The 27,214-nt window shown below is 36.4% G+C and overlaps 1 protein-coding gene across 1 annotated transcript in view; it reads left to right on the top strand.

Moving 5' to 3' along the window:
* The window catches only part of TM9SF3 (transmembrane 9 superfamily member 3), a 61,988-nt gene extending 35,834 nt beyond the window's left edge, over positions 1–26,154 (top strand). Inside the window, exons 9-15 of the mRNA XM_040254641.1 lie at positions 1,496–1,626; positions 11,323–11,462; positions 14,294–14,362; positions 17,220–17,366; positions 17,812–17,895; positions 18,023–18,099; positions 21,816–26,154. Coding sequence (XP_040110575.1) covers positions 1,496–1,626; positions 11,323–11,462; positions 14,294–14,362; positions 17,220–17,366; positions 17,812–17,895; positions 18,023–18,099; positions 21,816–21,883 — 716 coding nt within the window. The 3' untranslated portion in view covers positions 21,884–26,154. The remainder of the gene's footprint in view (positions 1–1,495; positions 1,627–11,322; positions 11,463–14,293; positions 14,363–17,219; positions 17,367–17,811; positions 17,896–18,022; positions 18,100–21,815) is intronic.
* Positions 26,155–27,214: the final 1,060 nt, after the last annotated feature.

The raw sequence follows: 27,214 nt of genomic DNA, 5'->3' as shown, positions 1-27,214 counted from the left end.
TACTGTTTATGTTTTTAATTACAGATGCTAATATTTCACTGTGAGGTAGATGGAGTTTAAAATGCACAGTATAGCCGTTATAAAGTCGTTTGTTATCCAGTTTCACATAATCGCCACTAAACCTGTTACATGTTCTCATCTGCTTTTTATGGAATCCTTACATTTTATTTCCTAAAATTATGAATAATTAGTAGATTATCTCCATTGTCCACTGTGAAGTTAGGCCTAAGGAAGCTGTGGGAGAGAGTGTATTTAAGTTATTATTTTGCTTTGAGGTGTCTAGTTCCCTAGCAGTGCTCCACAGGAGGCTTCCTCATAGACTCTATAGCTTTACAGCTGAACATAAAGGCATGTTTCATGGTTTATGGATATATGTCTGGGCAGTGGGAGGATAATAGGAATGAAAGCTGTTTATTTCTGTTGACCCTTAAATACTTATCAAAGGATCCTGTAGAAAGATTTTCTGTCACAATCTTTTGCTAAGGGAGCTTCATCTGAAATACCCCCTTGCTTCTTTACTGTTGTGACCTGAAAATGATGGGTGTTCATGTATAATGTGAGGTTTCTGCCTTCTGGTGTTTCTTTCTGTGATGGCATTTAAGGTCTTTAAGCTCCTTGGTTTTCCCTGTAATTGGCTGGGGTCAGAAAAGTGATAAAAGCAGCAGACTTGCATGTTTCAGTTTGTGAAGGAAAGGTTGTTGAAAGATGTTAGAATTATATTCCTCAGGATAGAGACTTCCTACTGTGATTTTCCCAGCCCTTCCTAAGCAGTGTCAGCATTAGAGGATCCTGCCCTTCTGTTAGTAGGCTAGAGGAGCTCAGAGCACAGGATTATTTAAAATTCCCCCAGGATATCCTGATTTACTATGACTTTTTAAAAAAAATTGGTCCTGTCAGACTTAATGTGGTCTAACTGTAAACAGAAATAATTCTTTGGATTGCCTGGAGTATCATTGCAGATTCCTGACTATTTTATTTAGCTGTTCAGTTTCTCTGTTCTCCCTCTGGATATGGGAAATGAGTCTTAGAACGCAGGTCTACTGTCCTGAGGAAGTAAGGATGCCTGAGGTAATGCCTGCTTTGAATTTGATCTGAAAACTAGTTAGGCTAAGAGCTGTACAGTTTATGGTCTCTAGAAAAGTCTCCACAGCAGGAACAGGTTACTCAAAACAGGAAACAACGTAAATTCGCTTTTAGTCTGATTGCAAGTGAAGAACACCCAACCAAACTTTAATACACTTGTTCTTGAAAGTTGGCAGAGTTCAGACTTTAGCCTAGGAGTATCAGATCTTACCAAGAGTAACCTAACGGTTCTTTTCTGATAGACAGTGTCCCGAGGAGATCTGATTATGTCCATTTCCTACATGGAAAGTGTAGGAAAAGAGAATGCTAGAAAAGAGCTGGAACTTCATAAGAGAAATAGCCACCTTTCAAACACTGATGCATGTCTGTCTACCTAGCTTCTCCGATTGTTACAGTTTCCCTTTTCTTTCAGGAAGGAGATGGATAAAGCAGATGTTCATTGGTGCATTCCTTATCCCCGCTATGGTGTGTGGCACTGCCTTCTTCATCAATTTCATAGCCATTTATTACCATGCTTCAAGAGCCATTCCTTTTGGAACAATGGTGAGTTGCTCGAATCTTACTTTTAAACTGAGAGTATATTGGTGATGGACAGGGAGGCCTGGCGTGCTGCAGTCCATGGGGTTGCAAAGAGTTGGACATGACTGAACTGACCGACTGACGGATAAGCATTGTAATATGAGGTCTACTGTCTCTCCAGGGTACCTCTAAACTAGGAGGTACCTTAAGTATAACAGCTGCCTTTTACTATTTGCAGCCAGTCCCTACTCAGTCCTGGAAAGTTAGGTAAAGAAAATTTTTCTTGATTTTGTCAACCAATGAAGTGAAAGGTCAACTTTAAAGTAAGACAAAAGAGAACACTGTTTATTAGAAATGAGGGAAACTGGTGAGTATATTGCAGAGGAAGGATGATGACACAGAAGAAACATGGGTGTTTTAAGGTGATCGTTGAGTACAGTGGTGAAGTGAAGACTGTCTGTAACATTTTTTTTTTTTTTTGGTAACTACTAGGTTTAGAACCTCACGAAAGCATTTATATTAATATTGATAACTTACGTGCTATAAATATTAAAATCCTATTTTATATCTTACATGTTATCAAAGAGTTTGAAATGTAAATTTTAAAAATATATTAAAACGAAAGCACAGGAATACTGGTGCTTTATAGAGGTAATTCACAGTCTCTCGATTTTTCCAGTTGTTATCATTTTACTAGAAACAGAATTTTAGGCCTAGAGTAGACTTCAGTCTCAGTGTACACTTGTGCAGACATGTACACACACATGCACACACGCACACAAGTTGCAAGGTGGTTACTGTTTTCAGAGAGGTAAGATAACGTTTAACGTCATATAGATTATTCAATGGCAGAACTGCAGCTGGAACCCGTGTCTCTGTCTGAATTTTAACCTTGTTTTGGGTTTCTTTATCATATGGAAAGTATTGAATGGTCTCAGAAAAGTCCAGATGATTGGTTGTTTTACAGTCCAAGTTTTCCAGAGATACCTTGAGTACATGTTTTTATTAAATCTTTAATAATTTTTATTTAGGAATATTTTGCAGATTGCTTCAAAATTGGAAGCTTTGGTTTGTGTTTTGTTTTTGCAGGCCACGGATGCGGATAATGGTTAGGAAAGGGTAAAAGAATTAGTAACATTGAGAACTAGAAAATAATTTGCTTTATAGTAGTTCTAGGCCATCAGAAATTATAGAGAGAGTCAAGTAACTTATTTAGAGCTGCTGGGGTCCTGCCCCGGCTTGGATCCAGGGTATCCGAAGTGTGACAGCATCGGCGAAGAGAATGATTTAGAGAGAGATAAGGAGAGAATGTTGTAGATAAGAAAATAGAGGAGAGAAAGAGGCTGATATTCCTTGTTTTACATAGAAAGCCAATAAAACTTCGAGACAAGGAGTTTGCCCTGTTGACGGAGGCCACAGGTGCCCTCCTGGTCTCCCGAGGGAGTGAAAACGCAGAACGTCTTCCCTTTCAGGTCTTAGAAACCCAGGCAGATAAGTGAACTCAGGGAGCCTCCATGCTCCAAGGGATCAGCCTGAAAAAGAAAGTAAGGGAGAGAAAAAAAGAAAAACACAGCGTGACCAAGCTTCTTCAAGCGAGGCCCCTTTTTTTAATTTTCAAAAGGGTCTTTTATACCTTTACTTGTACATAGAGGGAAATGAAAGGTGCAGAGTCATACAGAGTCACCCCAAACATTACATCTGTTTTGTCTTTATCGCAACCAAGATTTTTTTCTGCAAACCTTTCCCATAGACAATGTTGTGTACTTATCTTCTGGCCTTGGAGGCCTGTGGACATTTTATGACCCTCTTTTGATAAAGGCTGCTCAACCAGAAAACTTATTTTCCCTTGAAATGTTTTTTCTTTATATTTCTAATCTATGTCAGCCTCAGAAAATGCCAAACAGAGTTACATTTCTCACAGAGTAAAGGTGCAGTGAGTTACAAGAAAAAACTAATTAGCTCAAAGATCTGATGTGGGTAAATTCAAGGCTACACTTGTTTTTCTTACATTCCAACTATGTTAACTAATGCACTCCCAGGTGCACAGTGGATAAGAGATATGGGAACTTAGCAACAAGCATTGGCCCTATAATGAAATCCTACACCAGCACTACTCTAATAACTTTTAACTGTTTGAAAGGCTCTATGTTTTAGGCTTCCTGTTGGGAGGCTGTGAACAATCATATGTGTAGCTGCAAGAGTCTAGATAGACCTGCCAAGCAAGCTAGAGTGCTAACAGAGGGGGTTTGATTTGAAATATTCCTCTCATGTCCAGGAGACTTATTAGCTAGAGCCCTAAGTTGATTTTCTCCAGAGAAAGGTGGTCAAGGATAGCCCCTGTTAATGTCAGAAGAGTTGGTGAAAGGCACAAAATAGTAGGACAGACAGATTCTGTTTTTGGGGTAGATGCTCGAGCCAGTCTAGAGAGCCCCTCGAGTCCTGAAGCCTTGCTTAACAGTTCTTTTCCACATGACCTTGTCATGGGTGGGATGGCCCGTGCTGGCTCTTGGCATAGAGGTGATCTGCCAAATGAATTACTATCATGGTGCTTTAAAAATTAAAATTCAGATTCCATTATAATTTTTATCATAAAGTTTTTAATTTGTTATTGTAAAAATGTTATTTCAAAGTTGCTTTGTTTCACAAAAATTATGAATTTTGCTACTCTGTAAATGGGGTTTTAAATATTAACATTCAATGTAATTTACCTTTAGATACTTTAATAATTACTGATTACTCAAATATAGTATCAGACTCTATGCTGAGCAAGAGATGGTCTATAAAATTGATCTTTATTGTATAAAAGACTGACTGTTGGTGCTTAGCATCTTCCTACAATGTCCTGGTCTTAATGTCCTGGTCTTGTAATGAAGGAATACTGCTTTCAGGTTGTAATCAGATGTTTGGTCTAAAATTCTTTCTCCCTTTTAAGAGTATCAGAATTTGTTTAGAACATGAAATGTAAGAATTGAGATATTTGACCTAGTGTTTAAGTGTTTTAACTACTTAAATTTGTATTTTAAGTTATCTGACTTGTTGACAATATGAAGGAAATGGTTATATTATTCTCATAAACTCCATGGTCCCCAACCTTGGGTATCCATAGAATCACTTGGAAGTTTAAAAAATTTCAATGCCCAGGGCTTCATCCTATGCCAGTTTATCTGTCCTACTTTAAACCCAATCTCTAGTGTTTACCTGATTCTAGTTCTCAGCATCTGAGGGTGGATCTGTTAGCTGTAAAGTTCCCAAGTCCCAAATGTCTGATAAACTGGATCCCCTACTTTAATACCCTCGTTTAAAATCAGAGTCTTCAAATACTCCTGTATGCTCTTCCCCAGGCTTATTCTGTCCCTGTTCCTTTGATCTCGTGGCCGAGCCCTTTCTCTGGGTAATCTTCATTCTAGTTCTGTTTTCTCAGAGAGTCCACAATTGAGGGCTTAATTCATTCTTAGTAAGAGTGACTTCAGCTTCTGTGTTGCCCTGTAGAGGCACCAGAACAATAGGGATTTTGTCCACTTGGAGTCTGGAGTTCTGTCAGAATATTTCTGTTGTCCCCAGGACTAGCCCAAGATAACTTTGAAAGTGGGAAAAGTTTGTCTCTGGACCCCAAATTCTCTGGCCATATATACCTGTACGTAAAAGCCATTAAATCCATGCCAGATTAAACTTGTTGAGTGCTTGTCAATCTTAGCAGCTTATTAAAGGTAAAAGAAACATAAATAGAGAGGGTGGTAGCGGTAATCTAAGCTAATGTCTAGCACCTTGTTTTAAGGCATGATTCCTAGAGAAGAGCATTTAAATGAATTTGGGGTCAAAGATGGTTCAGAGATGACCATACCTGTTCCTAAAGTTGGCTTATTCTGGCCGAGATACTACAGAGAGTTGGAGAGAGTATGAGGTGAGGTGAAGTCTCTCAGTCGTGTCCGACTCTTTGTGACCCCGTGGATTGTAACCTACTAGGCTTCTCTGTCCATGGAATTCTCCAGGCAAGAATACTGGAATGGATTGCCATTTCCTTCTCCAGGGAGAGAGTATACTTCAAATTAAATTGAATCTGGTAAAGTAAAACCTTTTTCCTTTGGAATTTGTTCAAAAATGATTTAAGTGTCATACCCAGAGTTTTTGGTCTGGTGAGGGTTTCTTGGGAATGAGGAAAGGTTTGCCAGGGTATTCTGAAAAAATGTTTTAGGCATCAAGTCTTTTCTGGGTTGTAAATCTTAGATTCTTAATGATATTGGAGGTTTTCAAAGGACAGAGAACCATATTGCAGTTTTAAACTCATGGAGACAGAGTAGCACAGAAACTGATAACCTTTCAATCTAAATATCATTTGCCTCAGAATGCACTGATAGATCCGTGACTTATCCTCCTTTATGATTTTGTCTCAGTGGGTAGAATAGTTGATGGAAAGGTAACAGGTCACCAGCCATGTTTGTCGTTTTAAGGTTTGTTTTACCTTGGGAGGGGAAATACCAGAAATGTGCCCTAGGTTTTAGGAAAAAAGATTTCACAAATATTCAGGGAAATGCTCTCTCATGATCCAAATATTTTACCATAACTGGGAAAATGTCATGAGAATTCAAGGGTCTCAGAAATGAAATCCATGAGGTATAATCGGAAATAAACACAGTGAGGAAAGAATGGAGACAAAGATTAGTCGATACTAGAATGTTGTTTTGTAATCTCTCAAAGATTATGAGAAGAGTGCAATCAATTGACCATGTATCTGTGTGAATCTATTTCTGGACTTTCTTTTCTACTTTGCTGTTGCATTGATTGATTTGGGTTTGTTTGTTTTTCCAATATCACACTGTGTTGATTATTTTAGCTTTACAATAAGTCTTGAAATCAATTCTTTTTCAAAGTTGTTTTGGAGTTTTAGGTTCTTTGCATTTCCGTGTGAAGTTTAGAATTGGCTTGTCAAATTCTACAGAAAAACCTGATTAGAATTCCATTAAATCTGTGGATAAACTTGGGAAGAATTCACATCTTAACAATATTGAGTCTTGACTAATGAACATGGTATATCTCTTGACTTATTTAGACATCTTTACTTTTTCTTTGTAATGTTTTGTAGATTTTAATGCTCTGGTTTTGTACAGCTTTTATTGAAATTACTCCTAAGTATTTCATATTTTTTTATTAGTAAATGATATTTCTTAAATTAAAATTTTTGGTTGCTTGTTGCTAGTATATAGAAAAACAGTTGATTTATGCATATTGGCTTTGCATCCTACAACTTGGTTAAAGTCACTTATTAGTTCTCATTTCTTTTTTGTTAGATTCCCAGAGATTTTTTTGCATATATTGTTGTGTTGTCTAAGAATAAACAGTTTTACTTCTGCCTTTCTAATCTGTACACCTTTTATTGCCTCACTGCACTGGCTAGAACCTCCAGTACAGTGTTGAACAGAAGAGGTGAGAGCAGAGTCTTTATCTTATTCCCAGTCTTAGGGGCAAGGTATTCAGCCTTATGCCATCAAGAAATGTTACCTGTAGTTTTTTCATACATGTCCTTCATCAGGTTGATGAAGTTTCCCTCTATTCCTAATTTGCTGAGTTTGTTTTATTGTGAAGGGAGGTTGTCTCTTGCAACAATTTTTTCTGCACCTTTTGAGATGATCTATGATTTTTTGTTTTTTAGTCTGATAATATGGTAGATTGCATTGATTGATTTTTGAATCTTAAACCAATCTGGAATTCCATTGATAAACCTCAGTTTGTTATAATATGTTATCTATTTTATATATAGCTTGATTTAATTTGCTGAAATTTTTTCTTTTTGTTGTTTTGCATCTATGTTTATGAGAAATATTGATCTGCAGTTTTCTTATAATGTCTTTTTTTAATGGTTTGGTATCAGGATAATACTAGCTTTATATTGGATTGGCCAAAAAATTCATTCAGCTTTTTCCATACCAGCTCACAGAAAAGCTCAAACTTTTTGGCCAGCCCTGTAGAATAAGTTCTTAACTTCAAACCCAGTGTTTTCTTCTCTTACAGTAGTGAAGTTGCCGGGACTCAGGTGTTGAAAATCTCTGTAGGATAGGCTCCTTACAAGTGTTTGTGTCTGAGTTGGTGGTGTCCTGTTTACCAGGCTGATTATTGTCAGCATGCTTAAGTTGAAGCTTATTTTCATAGACGTATAAAGGTACAAAATGTATAAGTAGCAAAGGAGTGATAAAAATTGTCTGCTCTGAGCACATGTCACGGAAATACCTAAACATAGTGACTGAGAAGATGATATATTTTCTGAGAATCACCTTGTGCTAAGTTGATTCAGTTGTGTCCAACTCTCTGCAACCCCGTGAACTGTAGTCCACTAGGCTCCTCTGTCCATGGGATTTTCCAGGCAATACTGCAGTGGGTTGCTGTGCCCTCCTCCAAGGGATCTTCCCACCCCAGGGATTGAACCTGAGTCTCTTACGTCTCCTGCATTGGCAGGAGGGTTTTTTAATCACTGGCTCAACCTGGGAAGCCTGAGAATCACCCCGCCTGTAAGCAATTACTGTCTGTCATCCTCAGACAGACAGTGAAATTTATATCCTTTAGCATTCCAAAATAGCACATTTTAGGCTGCCTTTTCCCTTTCCATTTCACTCACACCACAGATTTCCTTAAAAGGCCAGTTTGGAGACAAAGATAAAATAATATTCACAATCTTGTCTTGTGACTGAGGTTGAGAACACTTGACCAGTTGGTACATCTTTGGGATATTAAGGAGTGATACGCAGTTTTTGTTTCTAACTTGTTCTTCTTGTCGCTAGGGGACGCTCTCAACCTGGAGTGAGTCCTTCCTTCCCTCCTCCCTGTTTTCACTTTACATTGATCCGTGAACAAGGGCTAGAAGCTCTAAGGGAAGGCCCTATATTAGTTTGAGTTCCAGGGTTTTCACCAGTATATTAGGCTAATAATTTTTTTAACTCTTAGTTGCTAAATTTCAAGTTAAATGAAAGCTTAATGCAGAGGCCCAAGAAAGAAAGCAGATAATAAGCATGATTCTATTAGTATAAATAAATTTTGCTAATTCAGTACTTTAACATTTTAAGTTTAATGAAGAACGTTGTGATGAATACAGACCTAATATCAAGGGGTAAGATAACATTCTTTTTTAGTAACCAGTTTATTTGGTTGACTATCAATACAAAGAAAAATTCTGACTTCACAGATGATTTAGTTTCCTGTGACTCTTTTTTCTTGAACAGCTCGCCTTGCAGTCTCTGAGTATTTCTTCAAGTAAACTCATCCAGAACTTGGACATAAAGGAGCAGGAAATTGGTTTTACAGTTAGTCACTAATAGTTTCCAACATACTGCTCACATTTTTACCGTGTATTAAAATCAGGAAAAGGGGGAGAGGGAATTAAACAAATATAAACAGTTGATAATGTCTTGATGAGACTGTTTATAGGTTCCTTTATTGACTGTTGTTAATGCTTTGAGCACACAGGCAAGATATGCCTTCACTTCACCTGCCACTTAATTGCTTATGACATGCATGTACTGCAGTGCATTTGCTTATAAAGCTTTTAATGAGCAAATATGTGCAGGCCAGAATTGGGTGGGAGTGGGGTATGGGAAGGAAGAACAAAAGACCAGTGTAGGCCTTCCTAATCAGTGATACATTTACTAGGAGTCCAAATATATATACATACAGCGATAGCAAAATAAACTTTATTCTGAAGTTTGTGTGAAATGAGTTAACCTGATTGTGGTATCCAGGTATTAATATTTGGTATAAAACTAATTTGAGTCTGTTTATTTTATTGTTGTTGTTGTTCTTTATTTTTAAAATTTATTTTTAATTGATGGATAATTGCTTTACAATACTGTATTGGTTTCTGCCATACATCATCTATTACTCAGCCATAGGTGTACGTATGTCCCCTCCCTCTTGACCCTCCTCCTGCCTTATTTTTTTTTCTACAGTTAAAAATAATTTTTAAAAAAAGCTATTTTCAAAAGGATATTCAAGTCAAGTGTTTGTGGAATTCCTAACTAAAACTTTTTTCAGCAGGACTTCAGGGTTCGGTGGAACAGATGAAAACTACTTTGCTAGACCATGTCATTCCACATATGAATGTTTTCTCAACAACTTCTCTTCAGTCCTTGTTTGAAATTAGAGTTCTGGTAAATTAAGCGAAAATATGTAGGTCTCTATTACAGTGTTTTAATATTTATGAATTTTATATACTTAATGGTAGCAAAATAATAATTTAAAAAACAACAAAAATTGAGACAGAATTCAACCCCCAAATATGGGATATGTATAATTCACAATATATCTTAGTATTTAAAATATCTTTAAAACATCTGCCTTTTTTTGTTTCACCTTTTCTTATTATTCATGTAAGCAGAAATTCATATTATTAACACGTCTAAACTGAGATATCGCTGATCTGAGTTTCTAAGTCTGAGCTTTAAAATGGAATGTCAGAACTCTAACTCTCCTACTTCTATACAAGCTTTACTGGGCTTCCCTGGTGGCTCAGATGGTAGAGTCTGCCTGCCATGCAGGAGACCTGGGGTTGATCCCTGGGTTGGGAAGATTCTCTGAAGGAGGACATGGCAACCCGCTCCAGTATTCTTGCCTGGAGAATCCCCATGGACAGAGGGGTTTGGTGGGCTACAGTCCCTGGGGTCGCAAAGAATCGGACCCGGCTGAGCGACTACGCGCTGCCTGAAAGGAAGATGATGATACTCTTTGGTTTGTTTAAATGCGTGCAAGCACACATCAGGATGTAATGAAGATGTGGAGTTTTCAGTAATGTTGCTTCAAGACAGATTCTTTCCTCCTCATGTCATCACTGTGGATTTTCTACCCCACGCCTCTTCATTTCTCTCAGTTAATTTCTTCGCAATTTTCATTCAGCTTTTCTCTCACTTTTACTTTTTATTTATTAGAACCCCAAAATATATATTGGAGAGATACTAGAGGTGATTCAGTTCTGTTTCAGTTTTAGAAGTTGAGTGAACTAATCTTAATTTACATGCTGGCTGGAAGGAGCTTGAGTGTGTCTTCGTAAGAATGCAAGTTTATATAAAAAAGAAAAAAAAATCACAAAAATAAATGCTTCCTTAGCTTTGGTTCTAGAATCTCTGTATGGTCTCCCCTGTAATGTTAGATTTTGGATTACTTAATAGGCAGAGAAATGCTCATATTATCTTAGTAATATATATATATGCATAAATAGTGATGTTCTCCTATTTGTAAGATCCTAGGGCACTGTAGAATAGAAAGGAGACTAAACCGTGTGATCAAGGGAAGTCACATAGTCTCTCTGTCTCATTTTCTTCACCTGGGAAGTGGGAAAATAACACTTGTAAAGGTCCTTGAGCTTATTAGGAGCTCAGTGAAGTGCGGGCAAGTAAATAAGTTGGTTATAGTGATAAAAGAGAAAGGATATGTTAAAATCATGACAGCTGAAACTGAGAGAAAAAAGGACTGTGGCAGGGGCAGTGTGAAAGAATAGGAAATATCAGGAACTGCAGTTGATAGGAAATATGGGTCAACTTGTATTTAGTTTAATTCTAGTATTTTAAAGCACATTATTTTCCTATTGCTATTAGTATGTATTCTGCACAGTTTTAACCCATTTTGAATTTAAACATTTTCTTTTATAATCAAATTGCATTTAAATTTTTGTATCCTTTTTATTTGTTTTTGTTAATATTATTGTTCTCTGAGTAATCACACACATTTTAATTTAATTTACAGGTGGCTGTTTGTTGCATCTGTTTTTTTGTTATCCTTCCTCTAAATCTTGTTGGTACAATACTTGGCCGAAATCTATCAGGTCAACCCAACTTTCCTTGTCGTGTCAATGCTGTGCCTCGTCCCATACCGGAGAAAAAATGGTAAAGAGAATGCTAAATTGTTTTGATTGCTTCTCACAATATATAAATTCTTAAGGCTATTGCGTATACATAACTTTTAGAATTGGCATGTATTTATAAGTTTTAACTTTACATTTGTCTTTTTCTTTCTCCTTCAACTTACATTGTTAGGAGTAGTAATAAATGATATCTTTATTTCACTTTTTGAATATTAGTGCCATTCACAGAGAAATCAAATGCTTTGGTCATACACTAGTTCATAGAGGCGGATAGGACCTAATGCAGCAGCTGTTGTATTACTGCAGCCTATAAACCAAATCTGTTTTTATAAGTAAAATTTTGTTGGAATATAGCCACGCCTGTTTGTTCACATATTGTCTGTGATGCTTTTCCACCATAGCATCAGAGTTAAACAGTTAGGACAGACACCAACCATATCACCTGTAGAACATGAAATACTATCTGAGCCTTTACAGAAAAAGTTTGCCAGCTCCTGGCTTCCAGTCTCAGTGTCCTTGCCACCTTTTCTATTCAGAATTGACCCACATTTGGCCGTATGTATTTTGAATCAGTTGAGAGAGGAACTGGGGCTTCCCAGGTGGCTCTAGTGATAGAGAATCTGCCTGCCAGCGCCAGAGATGTGAGAGAGGCCAGTTCAGTCCCTGGGTCAGGAAGACCCCCTGGAGTAGGAAAGGGCACCCCACTTCAGTGTTCTTGCTGGAAAATTCCATGGGCAGAGGAGCCTGGCGGCCTTCAATCCATAGGGCCACACAGAGTTGAATGTGACTGAGCACATAATTTACGGACCTACATTCTTTATCTTCACTTCTGGGAGAGTAAAGGAATCTCTTAGATACGTTTTGTCATTTTATGCACAAAATGTGTTTTTGAGGATCTTCCATAATTTAAGATTTAATCCTGACAAAAGATGACAGGTATTTCTGTTTAACAGCTAAAGCTATTCTTCTACTGCAGTAGTTTAAACATAGTTTATAGTTCATTTAATTGGCTTTGAAATAATGATTCTTGATAGATTTTTAACTTGAGATGGTTTATATTTTTTCAACCTTGGACATAAAATGAGATATCACTAATATATTTATATTTCTAATTTTTGTAATTCAAATTTGAATAAAATCTGAACTCACTGTGTATATGTTTTGCCCTTTAGAATTGGTATATTGAATGTTTTAGTGCTGATTTATACTTTCTGTATTCTTTATTTTACTAATTCTACAGACATAAATAGAACAATCTTACTGCATATATTTTTATTCCCCATCTCGTTAAAACAGCTGTATGGTGGACTCTACATAATCATAATAGGGGATATATATTGAAATGCTTCTGTTCATAGGTATTTTGCTATATTATAAATATTACTTACTTTCAAGTACTTATACAGTCTTTTGAAGACCTGGAGGTATGTAGACATTTGTAGAAGTGGAAGCTGGATAAAATAGCCCCATAGTTTAAAGGAGAGTGATCTTTTCTAGTCTTAGGAATTATACATGTTCTTTTTTTTTTTTTCCTGTTTCTTAGAGTAGTGCTTATGAGAACGTCTGTAGTCTGTGTTTTAAAGTCAGTTTTATCTTCTTCAAATTCAAGATTAGCCTGTTAAGGCCCATTGATATCCTGATACTGAGGAGGATAAGATTAAAGGAAAAGCCTAGTCAGAAATGACAAAAGTTCCTCTGGGTCAGTAGGCTGGTGAAAGAGAGGAAGGAGTAACCTGTACCCATGCTAACCATAGGTCACGTTTAGGTGTAGGAAAAGCTCGTGTGTCTCTTCATTTTCTATATGTCATTATATGGGAACCAAAATCCATATCCTAGATCTGGCAGGCAAGTTGTTTTTAACCTCTGTGGATCTTGACTTTTTATAAAAGGAGGAAAGGAGACAAGATTAAATGATCTTTAATTGTTTTTTTCAGCTCTCAAACTCATTTTCTTCTTAATTGTGTAGTTTGTTCATGTCAGAAAGAGCAGTTTGCTGTCTTTTATGTGCCGTGTACTATGCCAGGCACTGGGAATACCTAGATGAATCGCTTCTGCCTGCCAGGGTTTACAGTCTAGTGAGTGATAATATAAGCAATTAGTATAGTATAGTGTGGTAAGTGCAGCCTTGGAGTTAGGCTCAGGAGGCAGTGGAAGAACCCACCTCTCTCTGCCTGGGAGACTTGGGAAGGGCTTTATAGGGAGAACACTCGAGCCAGTACTTGCAGGAAAAGAAATATGAGACAAGGGAAGGCATTCAGGGTTGCAGAATTACTGACTGCAATCAGTAAACATTTGTTGAGTGAATGAATGAGGTTTGAATTTTATTTTTGAGTCATTCTTTGACTCCTTTTATAACTCAGAACTCATAATACTTGAATTGTATAATTCAAAGGAAAAGGAAATACTGAACCAAGGAAAGCATGAGCAAAGAGACTGGCAAGGCTACAATTTGGGAAACATTATTTCAGATGGGGGAGGCGGTTTCAGAACTTACATTTTCTTTTCCTATGGCTTTCTGTAAGTAAAGGACTAAAATTTTTAGAAGTTACTGCAAAGGATAGATCAGGAGGAGACAGTTTTTCTTGAGTTCTGCCAGTAGCAAGAATTTGTGTTCCTGAAATTCTTATCTTGGGTTTAATGCCCCAAAGAATTTTAACTATAAAATTTTAACTATGGCTAATTTGAAATCCCATTTCAATATTGTACCTCTTTGGATTTTAGTTTTTCTCTTTACTGGCTTATTTCTGTCCTTTAAATTATTTTTAAATACCAAGTATTCTGATTCCTGTTATCAGAGTTAATATAATCTGGAAATCATACTAGAAGTTTACTGTTAATTTTAATATTTTCCAGGTTCATGGAGCCTGCAGTTATTGTTTGCCTAGGAGGAATTTTACCTTTTGGCTCAATCTTTATTGAAATGTAAGTTTTGACAATGTATTTATGTTTCGAGAGATTTCATCGTAATAAGACAAGGAGAGAGAGGAGTTAGGGTGGCTCCCCCTTCCCTCGCCCAGAGCCCTGCTTAGATGCTCCTCTCAGGTGCATTGGTGAAGTGCCTGTCACGGTGTGTCATGACTGTCCCTCTACTGATGTTTCTCGCTGAACTCATCTCCTTGAGGGTAGAGACTGTCTAATTCTGTTCTCGCTGCTTCTCTGAGATGTGTAGGGCTTCTGTAAGTATCTGTTGAAAGAGTGAGTAATAGATAAGGTAACTAACAAGCAGAAGGGAACAAGAAAAAGAAAAGAGGTTAAAAAACACTTGTTTTAATGTTGGCTTCGTGACATTGTGCAGGAGACAGGGATCAAGACCATCCCCATGGAAAAGAAATGCAAAAAAGCAAAATGGCTGTCTGGGGAGGCCTTACAAATAGCTGTGAAAAGAAGAGAAACGAAAAGCAAAGGAGAAAAGGAAAGATAGAACCATCTGAATGCAGAGTTCCAAAGAATAGCAAGGAGAGATAAGAAAGCCTTCCTCAGCGATCAAGGCAAAGAAATAGAGGAAAACAACAGAATGGGAAAGACTAGCAATCTCTTCAAGAAAATTAGAGATACCAGGGGAACATGTCATGCAAAGATGGGCTCAATGAAGGACAGAAATGGTATGGACCTAAAAGATGCAGAAGGTATTAAGAGGTGGCAAGAATACACAGAAGAACTGTACAAAAAGATCTTCACGACCCAGATAACCACGATGGTGTGATCACTCACATAGAGCCAGACATCCTGGAATATGAAGTCAAGTGGGCCTTAGAAAGCATCACTACGAACAAAGCTAGTGGAGGTGATGGAATCCCAGTTGAGCTATTTCAAATCCTGAAAGATGATGCTGTGAAAGTGCTGCACTCAATATGCCAGCAAATTTGGAAAACTCAGCAGTGGCCACAGGACTGGAAAAGGTCAGTTTTTATTCCCATCCCAAAGAAAGGCAATGCCAAAGAATGCTCAAACTACCGTGCAATTGTACTCATCTCACACGCTAGTAAAGTAATGCTCAAAATTCTCCAAGCCAGGCTTCAGCAATATGTGAACCGTGAACTTCCAGCTGTTCAAGCTGGTTTTAGAAAAGGCAGAGGAACCAGAGATCAAATTGCCAACATCCGCTGGATCATGGAAAAAGCAAGAGAGTTCCAGAAAAACATCTATTTCTGCTTTATTGACTGTGCCAAAGTCTTTGACTGTGTGGATCACAATACACTGTGGAAAATTCTTCAAGAGATGGGAATACCAGACCACCTGACCTGCCTCTTGAGAAACCTGTATGCAGGTCAGGAAGCAACAGTTAGAACTGGACATGGAACAACAGACTAGTTCCAAGTAGGAAAAGGAGTCCATCAAGGCTGTATATTGTCACCCTGCTTATATAACTTCTATGCAGAGAACATCATGAGAAATGCTGGACTGGAAGAAGCACAAGCTGGAATCAAGATTGCGGGGAGAAATATCAATAACCTTCAGATATGCAGATAACATCACCCTTATGGCAGAAAGTGGAGAACTAAAGAGCCTCTTGCTGAAAGTCAAAGAGGAGAGTGAAAAAGTTGGCTTAGAGCTCAACATTCAGAAAACTAAGATCATGGCATCTGGTCCCATCACTTCATGGCAAATAGATGGGAAAAGTGTCAGACTTTATTTTTTTGGGGCTCCAAAATCACTGCAGATGGTGATTGCAGCCATGAAATTAAAAGACGCTTACTCCTTGGAAGGAAAGTTATGACCAACCTAGATAGTATATTCAAAAGTAGAGACATTACTTTGCCAACACAGGTCCGTCTAGTCAAGGCTATGGTTTTTCCAGTGGTCATGTATGGATGTGAGCGTTGGACTGTGAAGAAAGCTGAGCGCCAAAGAATTGATGCTTTTGAACTGTGGTGCTGGAGAAGACTCCTGAGAGTCCCTTGGACTGCAAGGAGATCCAACCAGTCCATTCTAAAGATCAGTCCTGGGTGTTCTTTGGAAGCACTGATGCTAAAGCTGAAACTCCAATACTTTGACCACCTCATGCGAAGAGTTGACTCATTGGAAAAGACCCTGATGCTGGGAGGGGTTGAGGGGCAGGAGGAGAAGGGGACGACAGAGGATGAGATGGCTGGATGGCATCACCGACTTGATGGACATGAGTTTGGGTGAACTCCAGGAGTTGGTGATGGACAGGGAGGCCTGGCCGTGCTTCAATTCATGAGGTTGCAGAGTCGCACAAGACTGAGAAACTGAATTGAACTGTGTAATGGAATTAGAGGAAAGGATCTTTTTTGGTATAAAATCATAGTGCCCTTTCTCTTGCAGTCCTGTGAAAATGGCATAGAGCTTTCTTAGGCTTTCTTTTCCTAATTATTTTTATTTTCCTAATTGTATACATTATTACCATATCAAACCTTTTTAAAAAATTTAATTGGGTGTTTTATAAACTGCATTGTTTGTATAGTATTGTATGCAGAAAAAAATAAATGAGAATTTATTTTGAAAATATGAATTTTTAGCTATTTTCATTTTTCTTTTCCACAGTACACTGCTAAAGTTTCTAATTTATTCAGTTTACTTAGAGATGAATACCCTACCCTACTAATGAATCTGTTCTTGAAAGATTATCTAAGAAAATATTTTTGAGAGAACTGTAAATGATTTAATGAAAGAGGAGGAAGGGAAACTGTTGAAAGTTGCTTGAAAGAAAAATAATGAGATTTAAGTGATAACTAACGTGCAAATGAGATTTAGCAAGAACAGGGTGAGTTTTATGAATAAAGACTGGAAAAGTGTGTCTTTGTTGGGTTGTGTTTAGGTATTTCATCTTCACCTCCTTCTGGGCGTATAAGATCTATTATGTCTACGGCTTCATGATGCTGGTGCTGGTCATCCTGTGCATTGTGACTGTCTGTGTGACCATCGTCTGCACATACTTTCTACTAAATGCAGAGGATTACAGGTGGTGAGTACTGACTTCTGGGAAGAACTGGGGACCGTATAATTTAAAATAAGATTGCATTTGAAATGTATCAAGTGGAGTAAAAATCTGTATACACATTTTCTTAAAATAGTGTAGGAGTTTTTTCAGTTATAAAAATGTTGATGATTTTAGAGAAAAAAATAGTATCAGTCAGAAACATTGGGAGTATTAATGAGGGTCACTATTTTAAACATGAGGAGACATTTGAAAAAGGAAATGGTTTATTTAGGGTCATTTATAATCGGAAATCTGGCAAAATTTAGGATCTCTCCTTCCAGTTCTTAGTCGTTCTCGTTGATATATTTAAATGCTATTATACATGCATTTGTTTTTAAATATGTAGAATCGTAAAGGATATTTTTATAAAATGCTTTGCTTTAAAGTCTTTCAGTGCCATCCATTCAAAAGAGTTACTTTTTTTCTTCAGGCAATGGACAAGTTTTCTCTCTGCTGCGTCCACTGCAATTTATGTTTACATGTATTCCTTTTACTACTATTTTTTCAAAACAAAGTAAGTGGAGACATTTTCTCATTTTGTATTTTAGTAACTAAGTTTATCATTTTAAATACTAGGATTTAGGCCTTATGTTGAAAGTAAAAATGGATATACTATATATAAGTTTTTGGTTTTATTTCAGGATGTATGGCTTATTTCAAACATCATTTTACTTTGGATATATGGCGGTATTTAGCACAGCCTTGGGGATAATGTGTGGTAAGTTCTGAAATTCTTGGAATGTCATGAGTAAATCTGAGTGTTTCTGAATCAGAAAAATACAGTAATTGGAAACTGAGAAATAACCTTCTATTGTTTGATCAGGAACACCAAAAGAAACTCAAACATCTGATTTCAGTCCTTTTAACTATTCCTCAAAATCTAATTTATTACCTCTCTGATTTCTTTAATTTCGTGTTTTTAATAATTGTGTATAGCACTGTTTTCCATACCACAATTAGTTTTTCATTCATGTTGAGAATTGCCTTTTTTTTTTTTTTTTTATAAGCTTAGATTTTTTTTTTGGAAAAGATTATTGTGTAAACAAGTTAAGGTTTTGGCCAAATGATTTTTGTTTGAAAGTTTCTGTTCCCCTGTTCATTGAGGTAAAAGTCCCCAGGAGGCAGCACAATTGACTGGTTATGGGTACACATTTGGGTGCTTGCAGACTGAGCTTACGTTCTGGCTGTGCAATCTGTGGTTCTATACCTTGATCCGATTCCCCAAGGTCTCCAAGCATCTATAAAAAGAGGATAATATCACTGTTTCATGGATCTATCACAGTCTTCCATTAAAATGGAAGAGGTAATAGTTATCACCATAAATAGCGTGTATAGTGTGTGTGAAATAGCTAGAAAATGAAGAAACTTTTTAGAAGCACCATGAAAAGTGGAAAAGACATGGACTAGAGAGCCTAAGAGACCTGGATTAAGTCTCCGTGCTGCCACTTAACCTTTGTGGCCATGGGAGGGCATATTAACCTAAGTCTCATTTTCTAATCTGTGAAATGGGCATATCTTTCAGAGTAATTATCTGTAATAGTGTCATGTGTATAAAGCAACAGGTATAATGCAGGTCTGTTATTAGGTGGTGAGACGTATGAGACGTGGTGGGGAGTTTTGGGGAGGAGCAAGACTTTGGGGGGCCAGTCTTGATCGTGAATCCTAGTGCCCCTACTTAATAGCTAAAATTTTTGAATGCTTTTCCTGTTGAAATTTCATCTTGCTGCCTGACAGTCCTGGCACATTTACAGTTCCCTGCCGTTCTGGCAGTGTCCCAACATTTATTCTTTAATGGGTTTATATGCCTTTAGTGCTAATCTGTTTTTGTCGGGGAGGGGAATGAGTTCACACTGGAAATGATTAAAATGTCATCATAATACAAAAATTATACATACTCATCAGGTTATGTTGCTAATATGCTTTTTCAGTCAGTAATTGAAAGAAAAAAAATTTTTTTTAATGTAGAAAAAAATAATTACGTGAAGGGGGAAATAATTAGATTGCTGCAGATTTTATGTTTTGAGCATAGCATTTTAGTTTTAAAAAAGATTAAGTTTGGTATTATTCCCAAGACATTTATTTTTCTAGAGGGCATATTCAGTCTCTTCCTTTTATAAAGTAATATTTTATAAGATTATTCTTGATACTCATAAGATTAAGAAAAATGATTCTCTAGATTGACACTATTTTGCTTTTAAGCATATCTCTGGTCAAAAGGGAACAATATTTTAAAAGTCTCGAAAATTGAATTTGCTTATTGGACTAGTACTGTATTGTACCAGTTAAATTTTTGATTCTACTTAAAATTTTACAGATACTTTAAATTAAAAAGAATTCAAGTTTTTAAAATTGAATGGTTATTTCCACTTATCTTGTAAGGACTTGTATACAGCTATTTTAAAATGAATTATCACTATTTTCAAGTATAATAATTTCATATTAAAAAATAAGTGTCTATTTATTATAAAAGTAGGCTTCCTTTATTGTCTGGGTGGGTTTTTAAAATATTTTCAATATTTAACTATGGGGAATTTTCAAATGTATACAAAAAGAGAAACAGTAGTTTATATGTAGTGAGTCCCCACCTACCTAACACACCTAACATCAGCAATTGTCAACTTGTAGCCAGTCTTGTCTTATTTTTATTCCCACTTTAACTCCTTTTTTTCTGATGTGAATCTCGAACTTCATGTCATTTTAGCTGTAAATATTTGTGTGTGTGTGTATATGCATGTGGGTATATAGATACATCAAATGTGTAGTGTTTATATAAATTATATAATATATAAGAATGCAGTTATATAATATTTTAATATATATATAATATATAATATATATATAATATCCTAATGTGCTCAAATATTCACTTAGTATTCACTTTTATCCCACACGTCCTCATTTCTTTTTTAATACAGTTTGCATCAAGATCCAGTTAAAGTCCATGCATTGCTTGGTAAAACTGTCAGCTTCAAATCTATTGATGTTTACTCTCTTTTCCCTTGCAATTACTTAAGAAACTTAGGTTTTGGTTGGCTTGTTTGTTTGAAATCCTGTTGAGTTTTTCACACTCTGGGTTAGGCTGATTGTATCCCCAAGGTGTTATTTAATGTTTCTCTGTGTGCTTCCCCTCGTATTTCCTGTAAAGTGGTAGTTACATCTATAGACCTGATCATACTCAAGAATACTTGTCCAAGAACACTTAACAGGTGTTTTGTAAGCTTTGATAAGGAGGCACTTAAATGTCTGCTTGTCTCTGTGAGGTTAGCAGCCGTTGATAATTATTGCCTAGTTCTTCCACTGAGTCATCAGTGGTTACAATATTCTCATTCCATTGTTCCTTTTATATTTATTAGCTGGGACACTTCTCTAAGGAGAAACTTCCTTTCATCAGCCATTTGGTTCCCTTGAGGTACAGTTTTCATATGTATAGGAAAGGGAGAAAGACTTATTTTTTCCTTCCATACACCAGTTGGGTGAATAAAAGTTAGTTCAAAGGTTAGTTCAAAGTTAGATGTATATGTGTGTATCATTAACTTATGGAAGACTGACTTTTAGACTTGATGGTGAATTCCTAAATCTAGTGGAGAATCTTCTCTCTTATACGAATGACCACCTGTCTTGTCCTAAAGATCTCTTAGTATTTATAGTAAAGAACTATACAGTTAATACATTCATTCAACAAATATTTATTGAGTATCTTATCATGTGCCGAGCACTTTTTAAGGGCCAAGAGGCAGAAACTTAATTTAACAAAACAGATTAATTTAACACCCCTTCTTTCTGGTATTTTGGGCCCTGTTTGAGGCTAATTATTCAAAAACAGCATATCAAAATTCCTGATCTACTTATCTGTCTCTCTCATCCATGCCCTCAGATGCCTACCTTTCTACCAATCACAGCTTCTACAATTTAAACTTAAAAAAGAAGCCATCAGAAATGTGTCCTCTCTAGAGCTTCAGATGCTTTTGGTCCATGGGTCTCAGTCCTTCCCTGAGAGAACCCCTGGTCACTTCTTACTAAATTATCCATAAGTGTTTCGTATTTGGAGAGCATGTTAGTATTGTTTTAATAACCTGGAATAATCTATGCTTAAATTTTTAAAAGACTTATTTTTTTCATTTAATGAATTTTTGTCATTCTGAAATTATTCTGTCTTTTTAAGAGATCATTTTAATTCATATAGTTAATAATTAATGTAATAATTGATATTTAACTATAAAAATGTTACATCAGGCCACACTGGTATATGACAGCAACAGGTGATTTGCAAAACAAGTGACACTATTTTAGTAAGTTTAGGGAGAATGCTAACATTAGATGTTATCTTGAAAAAAGAATAACTTTCTAGAGCAGAGAGCATTTAGTGTTTGTTTGTAAATGATGGGTACTGCTCTGTATGTATTTGTTTCAAAGCATCTTATTTTATCTTTACAGGAGCAATTGGTTACATGGGAACAAGTGCCTTTGTCCGAAAAATCTATACTAATGTGAAAATTGACTAAAGACCCAAGAAAGCCTGGAACTTCGGATCAATTTCTCTTTCACAGGGGTGGAACTTGGACAGCAAAAAAAAAAAAAAGCGCAAGAAGATTTGGGCTTTAACACTGGGTACTTTGTGGGTCTCTTTCGTGGATGGCTTAAAGTAACATCTATTTCCATTGATCCTAGGTTCTTACTGACTGCTTTCTCCAACTGTTCACAGCAAATGCTTGGATTTTATGCAGTAGGCATTACTACAGTACATGGCTAAACTTCCCAAAAACTAGCTCATTAAAGATGAAATAGACCAGCTCTCTTCAGTGAAGAGGACAAATAGTTTATTTAAAGCATTTGTTCCAATAAAATAAATAGAGGGAAACTTGGATGCTAAAATTACATGAATAGAAATCTTCCTGGCACTAGTGTTTCTACAATACTGAAAAATGATGTTCCAGAAAGATTACTTTTTTCTCTTATTTTTACTGCCATCATTAACCTATTGTGGGACATTTTTATATATTGAACCTGGGTTCTTTTTTGACCTGCTTTCCACACCCCCCCGCCCCAATTCAACTGCATCCTTTTTTTTTTTTTTTAAGAGAAAATTTAAAAATATTAAATCCTGCATGTAATATATCTGCTGTCATCTTAGTTGGACCAACTTCCCATTTATTTATCTTAAAACTATCCAGTTACATCTTAATTCCATCCAAAGAAGATACAGTTTGAAGATAGAGGTGTACTCTCTACAATGCAATTTACTGTACAGTTAGAAAGCAAATTGTTAAATGGAGAAGATATTTGTTTTTATTAAACATTTTGAGATTTAGATAAACTACATTTTAACTGAATGTCTAAAGTGATTATCTGCCCCCTCCCCCCAAGTTAGTCTTACATCTTTTTTGGGTTTGAATGAAGGTTTTACATAAGAAATTATTAAAAACAAGGGGGGTGGGTATTAAATGTATATAACATTAAATAATGTAATGTAGGTATAGATTCCCAAATGCATTTGGATGTACAGATTGACTACGGAGTACTTTTTTCTGATGATGATTGGTGTAGAAATGTGTGAATTTGGGTGGCTTTTTACATCTTGCCTACCACTGCATGAAACATTGGGGTTTCTTCAAAATGTGTGTGTCATACTTCTTTTGGGAGGGGGGATTATTTTCGTTTGTTTTTCTTCTGAGACTCCCAAAAGGAGCCAAATTTGTAATTTAGAAACATTTAATTTTGTTAATCCTGTCTGGGGCACTTAAGTAACATCTAAAGCATTACTGCTTTAGAATGTTAAAATAAAATTTCCTGACCAAATTGTTTTGTGAAAATACATGTGTTTGCAATTTGAAGATATCTTTTCAAAAGACAGTATTACTGAATGCAGGGTTGTTGTTGTTTTTTTTTTTTTTTTTGGCATGCTTTTCTGATACAAGGGACCCATACTTTAAAATCCCCAATATTGCTTTCGTCTAGATTATCCAGTGCAGTCACAAAACGAATGAGAAGCCCTTTGAATGAAATTGTGGCACAAAATCTGTTCAGGTCAGTGTACTATGTAAAGTGGGGGTGGGTAAAAGTGGTTAGTGTACTAGAGGATGAGCAAATAAAGCTTACAGTTTTCTAAGAGAAGTAATTGTAATTTTGAATACATCTTTCTGGAAGGGTCCATAATTTGAAGTTTTCCTAGAACCATTGAGTTTCTAGTTTAATAGTTTGCTATGCAAATGACCACCTAAAAACTATACTGTATATTGGTATTTTTAGAAAGACTCAAAACATTTTAACCTTAATGTATTTGAACCTTAACATGAAGTTCATGCCATTCAGAGTTACATAAGGTGTTTTCATTACAAAATATGTTTCTGTAAATTAATAGACTGCATCCTATAATGTAGCATTAAAGACTATAAAGGGTGGCAAGTTTGATTTCTTACCACTTAAGTGTGACTGACATGAACAAACAGAAATTTGATCAAAAGCTGTTGGTGAATCCTCTTCTTCAAGCCAAAATATTATATGAAGTGTAACCTGCTAGTTCCTTCATTTTCTGTTTTTTCTCACACCTGCCTTTAAGATCTAATAAGAAAAAGAACTAAAACTTAGTACTTAATGGCTTATATAACTTTTAAACTACATGTAAAATTCTTATAAGAACATAGAGTCTCTTTGATAGATTGTAAATTGGGTGGCAAGCTTCTATCTTCATAAAATGGAATTTGTTTCTCATGAGTCTTTTAGGTACGATATAGGGTTTTTAAAGAATGAGTGGTTTAGCTGCATTCAGGTATACCAGTTCTCTTACTAAACTAATCTGTATTTGAAATCCTTTGGAATCTTCACTGAAAAATAATTTTGTGATATCCAAATACATTAAGAACTTTATTAAAATGAGTATAAGTCACCTTGAAAAGTCCTTTAGAAAATAGGTATTGGTTTATGGCTTTTTAGAGGGGCTGGGTTGTGTGTGTCTGTGTATATGTGTGTATCTTGAAGATGTATTCCACAAATAGTTTAGTTCCATAGCTTTCAGTTGTAGAATAGCAAAATATATTATTGAAGTTAATCAAAGGGTAGGATTTTTCCACTTCATAAATGCTATTTGTCTTTCATTTATTAACATATGCTTAACTTAGCAACTGAAGTTTTGAATACTCTCAAAAACTGGGAATTTGTATCTGTAAGCACGCTTCACCTGAAATTTAACTACATTAGTGACATTGTTAACAGATATACCCTAGTACAAGAGCGGGCTTCCCTGGTGGCTCCGACGATAAAGAATCCGCTTGCCATGCATGAGACCTGGGTTTGATCCCTGGGTCGGGAAGATCCCCTGGAGGAGGGCATGACAGCCCACTCCAGTATTCTTGCCTGGAGAATCCCATGGATAGAGGAGCCTGGCTGTGCAAGAGTAGGATAAGGTGGAAATGTAGTGACTGGAAAGTTGGGAAAACATTCTTTAGTATATCATGTTGGGCTTCTGGATTGTATGGAGTTTGCCCATAAATTAAGCCCCATGCCCTTGGAATTAATTACATTGTGGTGATTTCTGAACCTAGTGAATGGTATGCTTGAATGTTTTCCATTGAGAGTGGATGGATCCCTTTATAAAGGTGGTTGCTGCAAACTCCAGTTCTTCCAAAGCCACTTTATTCAGGGTTTATCCACAAATTGTATCCATTTTGATAAAGCTTTTGTTTCCTAAATGTTTACTGATCACCATATGCCAAATGTTTTGCAAATAAATATTAGTTTAAGATTTCCTGATTTTTTTTTTAACAGATGTAAAAAAGAAATAATGTATTGGTGTAATTTGTTCAGGAAAAGCTACATATCGAAGGGCTTCTGTACAGGAATTTTGAGAAAGAAAAGCCTATCTGTAATCTCTACACTGAAGTTTCATCTGGGTTTTAAGCTTAGGTTTCAGTGTGTCTTAGTGCTTCATTCTGTTGATTTATTGGCACACATAATTAATAGAAGTAGTGACATGAAAATACAAATATTCATTAGTGTTTTATATCTTCATAAAAATTGCATAGTTATGAAGCTATATTTTAACAATATGTTAAGGAGATCAGAGAAGTAAAAATTTATCAAGACTGGAAGCGTGTATAGAAATAGACTAGATTCAGAGGTAAGGTAGATCAGAAAGTTGACATACCGCTGCAGAAAGTTTATAAGATTTAAATTCAATTTGAGGAATAACTTTTGTTCTGTGAGCGTTTTCTAAAAGCCATCTGATTTGACCTCTTTAGAGCTGTAGGCAGACTTGTGCAGACAAAGGGAAAATTACGTTCTTGTTTCACTGTTATTAGGATATGGAAGTAAACTGTTGTGAAAAGTGTTCATCTTGAAGTATTTGTGAACGGGACTAATAATTGATAAAGCAGCATTTTGTGTGCTTTTGCCCCAGTTCATCAGTTTAGGTCATTTGAAGGTTATAAACATTATAAGTAAGAGCTTAAAGGAAAGGAGGAAATAGCATGTCGTTCTGTTTGAAGGACAACAGAGTATCTTTGGAAAAGCAGTCCCGCGTGGGCTTTCAGCTGAGTCCGACTTGAACCTGTAAGTCCCTGGAGTACGGACAGTTGGTGGCAGAGTTGGAAGGCAACAGTTCTTCTCAGTGATGACTTCCATTTTTGAACTCACCCGTGGTTTGTGTAGGCCATGTTCCAGCTGGCTTTTTAGTAATAGAAATCCAGTGCAGCATATAATGTATCACATTTGAAGTTCTAATCTAGTCTGTTAATCTAACTGAAGTTGAATTTTTAAAAGTAATAAAAAGTCAAATGTTCTTCCCTCGGATGCTTGCTTTCTTTCCTTTTTGAAACAGATGATCCAAGCATAAAGGATAACCCATTATTATTGGCACGCATACGAAGAGATTACTAAGAGCTTTCCACAATTAAATAAAGCAGGGGTCAGCAAGCTTTCTGTAAAAAGCCCGATAGGAAATATTTGAGGCTTTGAGAGCCATACAGTCTGTGTCACAACCGCTCTACCATTGTAGCACAACAGCCCTGGGAGACAGTACATCAGCTAATGAGCATGGCTGTGTTCCAATAAAACAGCAGAAACAGCCAGCAGGTCATAGTGTGCTGACCCCTGAAACAACGGATTTAAAATTTGAGATTTGGGTATTTTCCCCAACTTCATACTTTGAGGGAAAAAATACACAGAAAATGGGAAGAATGGTATAGTGACTAAGATTTGTCTTTTTAAGAAATGATTTTTTTCTCTCATTACCATTCTTTTGACTTTCTTTGTATACAAACTCTGACTCCAGCATTCAAGCTCCTCTGTCCCTGTCCTCCTCCTGATTGCAGCTCCTTTGTATTTGTCTAGTACTCTGTTTCACAACAGTTTCATCTGTGTCCTCTCACAACTGTCCTGTGAAGCTGATAGCATAGGCAGCTACATTTTAAGAAACCAGAGCAGTTAGAGAGTTCCTTGTTTTTAGCCCAAAAGTAATCAAAATTAGGTCCTATGTTTTGATGGCTGTAACTGTAAAATGGGGATGTCACTTCTCCGGCTTGTGGAAGAGATATTCATAGAGGTCACGTTGGAAATGAGTGTTCTACAGCAATGGATGGGATTATTTTTATTGTACTACTAATACATCAAAAGTAGTGGCGAACTTCTCCATGTCTATTTGTACTTTTTTTCGTCTTCAGTTTTAACTGGTAATTTAAATTCTTGTCAGCCTCCTTGATTCTTTTCTCCCCCTGATTTTATTACTAGCCCCAGTTGACACCTTACTTGAAAATTCCTGTTAGCTGAATAGTTTAAATTGGTGCAAATTTGAGTACTTTAGATCTCTTTAGTGGGCACTTTTGTCTGGTTGGAAAACTAGG

The sequence above is a fragment of the Oryx dammah genome, unplaced genomic scaffold (assembly GCF_014754425.2).
Source record: "Oryx dammah isolate SB20612 unplaced genomic scaffold, SCBI_Odam_1.1 HiC_scaffold_14, whole genome shotgun sequence".
In the NCBI taxonomy this organism is placed as follows: Eukaryota; Metazoa; Chordata; class Mammalia; order Artiodactyla; family Bovidae; genus Oryx; species Oryx dammah.
This window is presented reverse-complemented; position numbering and strand designations above follow the sequence as displayed.